This window comes from Protobothrops mucrosquamatus, unplaced genomic scaffold, assembly GCF_001527695.2.
Source record: "Protobothrops mucrosquamatus isolate PMUCROS unplaced genomic scaffold, P.Mucros_1.0 scaffold2473, whole genome shotgun sequence".
Lineage (NCBI taxonomy): Eukaryota > Metazoa > Chordata > Lepidosauria > Squamata > Viperidae > Protobothrops > Protobothrops mucrosquamatus.
In genome coordinates, this window is record NW_015388543.1 from 91,076 (window position 1) to 98,688 (window position 7,613).

The window sequence follows — 7,613 nt, forward strand, 5'->3', positions numbered from 1 at the left end:
GCGGACCTGACCTAGGGTGGATTTTATACTGGGTTTTTTAGGAATTTGAAAGACGCAACTCTAAATTTGGTTTAATTCGGTTTTAAGGGGGGGATTGTATATATGTTTTGGTTTTAAGTATGTTGTGCGCCGCCCTGAGTCCCGTCGGGAGAAGGGCGGCATATAAATTAAATTAAATAAATAAATAAATAAATAAATAAATAAATAAACCCCTAGGTTGAATTTATGAATAGATGAACACTACAATGCACGTATAATGGGGGCTCCCTTTCCTCTCCTTCCTTCTGCAACCCTCTTTTCAATTTGACTTTGAAGAGTTCACCATCATCTCCAGCAGACTGTGACTACTGTGTGTAAATTTATGATTGCATCAGCACTTTCAGTTTAGTGCAGAACTAGGAGTGAATATCAATTTTATTTCTATGCAAAGTACAGGAATTCCTCGGAATTAGGAGGATACAGTATACGATACTTCTCTCTTTAGAAAATAAGCATGCACATCAGGAGTATGTCACACGTAGCCAAACAAAATATTACTAGAGAACAATTCCCATAATCCTTCCCTACTGGCTATGTGTCCAGAAACAAAGCTAGTTAGCTGCTTATCCCCAATTTATACAGTTTGAAGAGCAATATTTGGGTGTGGTGTTTATCAGTCCCCTAATCATCTTTGTTGCTCTTCTCTGTTGAGACTCTAGAAAGAGTACAGAGAAGAGCAACAAAGATGATTAGGGGACTGGAGGCTAAAGCATATAAGGAACGGTTGCTGGAATTGGGTATGTCTAGTTTAATGAAGAGAAGGACGAGGGGGGACATGATAGCAGTGTTCCAATATCTCAGGGGCTGCCCCAAAGAAGAGGGAGTCAAGCTATTTTCCAAAGCGCCTGAAGGCAGGACGAGGAGCAACGGGCGGAAGCTAACCAAAGAGAAAAGCAACCTAGAACTAAGGAGAAACTTCCTGACAGTTAGAACAATTAACCAGTGGAACAACCTGCCTCCAGAAGCGGTGAATGCTTTAAAGAAGAAATGTTTTAAAGAAGAAACTGGAAATGTTTTAAAGAAGAAACTGGACAGCCATTTGTCCAAAATGGTATAGGGTTTCCTGCCTGAGCAGGGGGTTGGACTAGATGACCTCCAAGGTCCCTTCCAACTTTATCATTATTATTATTATTATTATTATTATTATTATTATTATTATTATTTGGAAATACACATTATTTCCTGATCACAGCTGGAACACCAGTTGCGACCATCCTAGAGAGGGAAAGAGCAGTCTCACAACTATGCCCAATATATGTCCTGCAGATTTAAAGGATAAACCATCCAAATTCCAATAAACGTTGTGATGTGGTCAGAATTTCCACATAGACAATTGCATGGAAAGTAAATTAAAGAAACTGTTGATTCTAGTTATCTGACCAATATTTCCCTTCCCCTGGAAGGAAGAACACATGAAGAAACAATAAGAAATCTTATCAAACCACAGATACTTTGTGTAAACATACATTACTGTTTTTTTTTTCAATAGCAAAATGTTCCCTCTGCCACAGACAAAGATCTAGGGATCTAGAAAGCTTTTTCTCCATTTCTTTAGCAATTTTCAGATACTCAGCTATCCAACGCTTTCCCATTCACCAACAAAGGAGGGTAGATACTGCAATTCCCCGAAAATACAACCCACCCAGAAAATAAGACCTAGCTTGATTTTTGGGGTTGGGCCTAATATAAGGCCCTACTTAAGACCCTGTCCACTCCGTCCTACTGTAGGTTTTTTAGCGTGCTGGATTGTGTGCCTGCCCCCCCCCCCACCTTGCCTGCTGCTGGTGCCACCGCGGCGAAGTGGCCTGAACGTTAAGAGAGCTGGGGCCTGCCTCCTTTCTATCCCTGCCCTGGATTGGGGAATCCAGTGGGTAGGCGGGGGTGGGGACTGGCCGGGGCCTCAACCAGCAACTTCTTCACCCTCACCCTGAAGCAGCTTCTGAAGGCAGCCTGCACTGGCCCGTGGGCTTTGCCGGCTTTCTCTTTCTCTGCGGAAGGGCGAGAAAGAAAGCTGGGCATCCCAAGATGTCCCACTCTGGGTGGCGACTCAGGTTTCCCTTGGTGGGGGAGGAAGGCTTTGGAAACTGCCGTTTCATTTACATTCATCATCAATATTGTAACCCGTCCCTTTATTTTTCAAAAAATGATTTGTATTTACGAGTAGCCTCCTTGATCGCCAACGGGAAGGCGCGGTACAAATTCTGCGCATGAGCCGCGGAAATAGAGACACTCGCACCCTCAAAGCTCACGCCGCTTCCTCGCTCAGGGCGCACCACTGGTTTATGTGAGTATTCAACTTTGTGGCTCAGTTAAACTCTTCGGCTGCGGCAGGCTGCAGTTCCCATCAGCTTCAGGAAGCTGTAAATGAAAAGGCAGTTTCCAAAGCTTTCCTCTCTCACCGAGGGAAATCTGAGTCGCCTGGTGGGTTGGGGCACCGGCCAGGCTGGGCCTTGTGGTGAAAAAAATAAGACAGCCTCTAAAAATAAGTGCTAATGGGTCTTTTGGACCGAAAATAAATATAAGCCCCAGGCTTATTTTGGGGAAAACACGGTACATAGTTGCTAGTAGTGTATTACCTGAAATGACAGCTATCTTCCATGAGCCATGCTCTTCCTTGGCAATTCTCTCTGCCTCCTCCATAAGCAGCATCCCAAATCCCTGGAGAAAAAAAATAGTACAAAGGCAGGAAATGTAAGTTTCCAGAATACAGGGAGCTTATAATTTAAAAATTAGCTGGCAGAACACTTAGAAGGTAATATGGTAAACTATGGAGAGGCAGATAGGATTGAGGAAAAGGGAAAAATGATTAAAAACAACTCAAGCATTTCCTTATTTTTAATAAATAGCTCTTATGGGATAGCTGCATTGATCTGTTACAGGAAAAAACAAACAAACGAGAATAAAAAACAGAAAGGAGAATGTTGAGACAGCCTTTATCAGTACAACATATGTCCCTCTGAACTAGTACATGAATGCCCACTATGTTGGCTTGTAAGATTGTCTGTAGAGATCCTACCTTGCATAGAAAGAATAATGGGAGCATGATTGGACAACATTGGCACCTATAGAACACGAGCAATTGAAATAGATACAATATTTAGCATTAGCAAATAATGCTGCCTACAGCACGGCTATGACTCAAGCTCATAATCTAGTCTGTATTTTCTCTCTCTTTCTAAAATGACGGCCTGAAAGCCTCATTTGAACAAAGCCATGATGGATGTCAGGTCAGGATCTATAGGCAGTATGGCAGAGTGAGATGCCCTGATTGGGACAGAAATGTCAAGTAATCTGAAAGTTAAAGCTTTTTCCCTATATGCTAAACCCTGCAAAGTGCCACATCAATCCTAGAAGCAACTTAATTAAATGCCTGAGACCAGGCATGTCTAAATTTTAGTGAAAGTGTATAAAAGGGATAGGTTTGTTAAGATATGAAGGTTGTTTGGGACTTTGCTGGCACTGTATTTGAACTGTGTGAATTGGAGGTGGTATGTGAACAGAGGAAGAGGAGGAGGAGGGAGGGGGAAGGTGGAGGTGGAGGAGGAAGAAGAAATAGAAATAATAATAATAATAATAATAATAATAATAATAATAATAATAATAGTAGTAGTAGTAGTAGTAGTAGTAGTAGTAGTAGTAGTAGTAATTCAGGCAGGCAGAGTTGGAGGAAGAATCTGCAACTGACAACCCAACAAGAGCAAGCAGGATGAGAAAGAGGTTTGGCTGTGGGGACCAGCTGGTGAAAAGGCTGGGTACTTGCACCACATCCTTGGGTGCCCTCTATGACCCCTGCAATTCCTCTCCTGCACCCCTATGCACTCTGCTTGACTTGCATCACATCTCTGTGTCCCCTTCCCTACCCATGCCATCTCTCCCACACCCCCACCCCCACCTGTCTCCAACTGTGCTGCAGTCCCATACACCTTCCTGACTATTGTGCAGCACCTCACACATATCATTCCCAACTTGGGCTCCACCCACTAACATCCTTCCCAATCTCTACAGCACTTCTTGAGCACCCTTCCTAACCCACCCAGCACATCTCATACAACCCTTGCACCCTTCCAGATCTGTGCTGCAGAGGTGAGCGAGAGACACCATATGGATCAGGAAAGTGCACAAGAGGTGCTGTGCAGGTTGGGGAGGGTATGTGGAGGTGGGCAAGAGACACTGCATAGGTCGGAGAAAGTACATAGGGAAGTGGCAAGGATTGCCATAACAGTGCTGATCCAGCAGGTCACATGAGGTTTTAGTAATAAACATTACTGTAGTTTAGAGAAAAATAGTACATGTGTATTTCTGCAGGAGTGTGAGTGGCTAGAAAATTTCTTTCCTTTTTCCAAACCTTTGATAGGCAAACACACTGTTAAGGCCACACTAGTGAAGTTCATGACATATGGAACCGTATAACTTTTTAAAAGCAGTAAATAGTGAAGAATGTGACTTAACGAATGAAATGAAGAAATAAAAATAGAGTAAACGCTTGATTTAACAGACTAATTGCAAATCTGTTAAAGCCTAGTGTCCATTAATGGGATTTTATGCATGAGTAAAATGTACATAGAGTCTGTAAACTGTATACTATGTACATAAAACGTAGATAATGTATGTGCATTGTCCAGATTGATTTGCAAACAATAAAGTGTAACCTTAGATTTTGTCTGTTACATTTGAAATCAAAGTCCATAAATTGAAGGTTGACTGTGGATATGTTAAGTGTTTGTGGAACTAAAAGAAAGGGGAAAGATATAATAGACTTGAATAAAAGTGGTCCAATCTTGCGAAGTCGAAATATATACGTAAGGAAATGAATGAACTAAAATCTATCTCAGAAAATATGAATTGATATTATCCATGACTTTGTGGCTGTGAATCAAAGTAAGAATTCATAGTTTGATGAAAGCATGTTTTGATGAATAATATGATAATGGAAGAACCAAGGATGAGTTTGGGGAAAAAATTGGACAACATTGTAAATGAATGCAATCTGAAGGTAAGTATTATTCTGTTAGATGAAATGAATGGATGGGTGGAAACAATCTAAAAACAAATTGTGCCATCTTGAGATACAAGAATGGATGAGAATGTGATGGCTTGGTGATGGCTTAGAGAAAGATATTGTTTCAAATATGTTATTTACACATTACTCATTTCTGCAAATGGAAAATAAATTAATAGAAAATATTATTGATATGCTTGCTTATAATGAAAAACAAAACATCAATGAAAGCTACATTGGTAATGAGATATTCTGGATATGGGACAGACCATTTTTTGGTAAAGTCAGGAATATTTCTGGGAAAATAGACATGGAAGGAAAAGAAAGATGTGACAACATGAGTGAAAGCTGAATGCATGCAGAAAGAGAAAATATTAATCATAAAGTATTAGACTTTATTTTTTAAATTTCCTGACAAAATGTAGAAAGAGGGTGTGGTAGCCGCTTGGAACAGAGTAGAAGAGATTATTTTATAGAATATCACACAGTTGTCTGGAGAAATATGAACAAAGATCTTTGTTGGCCTGCAGAAATAAAAAGGTTCTGGAAATGCAATTACTGTAAGGGAATATTAATGCAAAAAATGAGAATGAAAAATATTGCATGTCAATAGAGGATAAAATATAGTTTCAAGAAATATAGTGAGAGAACAAGAAATAAGATTAAGAAGCAGAGAGAAGGCAGAGTGATTTTAATGGAAATAATAATTTGGGTGAAGGGGGCTAAACAATGAGCTTCCAACATAGTGAAAGGAATTAAAAATAATAGAAATCAAATGATGTGGAAGGAAGATGAAGTAAGAGAATGATGAAGGAGTATTTTAGGGATCTATATGTGAATGAAATAAATATGTTGAAATATAAAACTGAAGTGAATATTGTATTAGTGTCCAGGAAAAAAAGAGACGAAATACAAAGGCAATAAAAAATGCTGAAGAATAATAAGCCTGCAAGTGTAGATGGGGCAATTAGAAAAATATTAAAATATGGATATGGTTTGGTCATGGAGTGGCTGTGCAATTTGTTTAATATAAGCCAGGGTGGAGCAGTTATTAGAATGTAGTATTGCAGGCTAATTCTGCAATATGCTGACATTTGTAAAACACTCAGAGTGCTGTAAAGCAGGGGTCCCCAAACCTTGGTCCGTGGACCAGTACTGCGGCGCGGCATGCCCGCAACCGGTCCACACAAACAAAGAAAGCCCCATCTACAGGATGCAGGGAACACACAAAACCATGCCGCCTCTGGTCTGTGGAAAAATCTCTCTCCACATAACCGGTCCCTGTGCCCAAAACGTTGGGGACCTCTGCTGTAAAGCACTATGAAGTGGTATATACCGTAAGTGCTATTGCTATATGATTGTGACGACTACACCTATGTATGGCAACTGGAGGAATACCTTGACTCTTCCCATATACACAAGAAAAGATAACAACATTGAATGCAAAACTATATAGAGAGGTAACTTGCCATGTCTGCTGGGAAAGTGTTTGAGAAAAATCTAACTGAAAGAGTATAAGAGTGACAATGAGCAAAACTTGGGAAAGGCAGTATGGGCTTTATGCTGTGTGGAGTAGGTAGTGACCAGATTTTGGCATTTTAGTAACTCACTGAGAAAGTATGAATGGGAGAAAGTTTATCGCATGCTTATTGATTTAGAGAAAGCAAATGATGAAATGAAAATAGAATTTGAGATTAATTGCTGAATATTTATTTCTAAAATTAATTTGCCACCCACCTTGTATCCAACGACTCTGAATATGGTGAAACGAAATGCTTAATGAATTGTTCAATTTTTGATTGGGGAATAAGACAAAGATATGTGATCTCATGCCGTTTTTTAAAATATATTTATGGACAAATACATAAATTGTAAACTGTAATTTTCACCCATGTAATGGAAGCAAGGTTGGTTAAAAAGGACAGAAATGCGTGGAAAGGTGCAGTGAATGCTCATGGTATAAACTAGATTCATATAATTTTTCTTTTCTTCCCTGTCTTTAGTTTTCTTTGTCTATTGCTTCTTACTTTTTTTTCTGCATTGTGGATAGGGTCGCTTACCCCAACAATGAATAGTATATATGTACAGAGTTAGTTTTGCCTCAATTAAGCTAGAAGCCTTGTAATTAATTAAATTTCAGGACAGTACTGTGAAACTGCCTAAGGTGCAAACATGCTATATACAGTATACTACTGAAATCCTATTATCTATTATCTAGATACTTTTGCCCACTATACTACAAAACGTACCACCAGATTCCTAGAATATAGCAGTAACTATTTAACTATTACCAGAAGGAGCAGAAGAAAAGAGTTTCCCCAGGCTGCGAACCACTACCTTTGTCTTCTGAAGGAGTACAAGAGGTCCTCTGGCGATATTTCATTTTTCATTTTATTATATTTATACCCCGCCCTTCTCCCGTAGGACTCAGGGCGGCTTACAGCCAGTTAAAAACAGTTTAATACAATACAATACAAAGTTTTAAAAAATCATTAAAAATAAATATTTAAATCGGCCGCTTCTACTAAAATTTGGCTAAAACCAATTTAAAATACCCCTAGGCCAGTCCTGCCCG

The 7,613-nt window shown here is 39.6% G+C and overlaps 1 protein-coding gene across 1 annotated transcript in view; it reads right to left on the minus strand.

The window, feature by feature from the left end:
* ELP3 (elongator acetyltransferase complex subunit 3) overlaps positions 1–7,613 on the minus strand; it is a 93,593-nt gene that overhangs the window by 16,821 nt on the left and 69,159 nt on the right. The window contains exon 13 of the mRNA XM_015825066.1: positions 2,616–2,697. Coding sequence (XP_015680552.1) covers positions 2,616–2,697 — 82 coding nt within the window. The remainder of the gene's footprint in view (positions 1–2,615; positions 2,698–7,613) is intronic.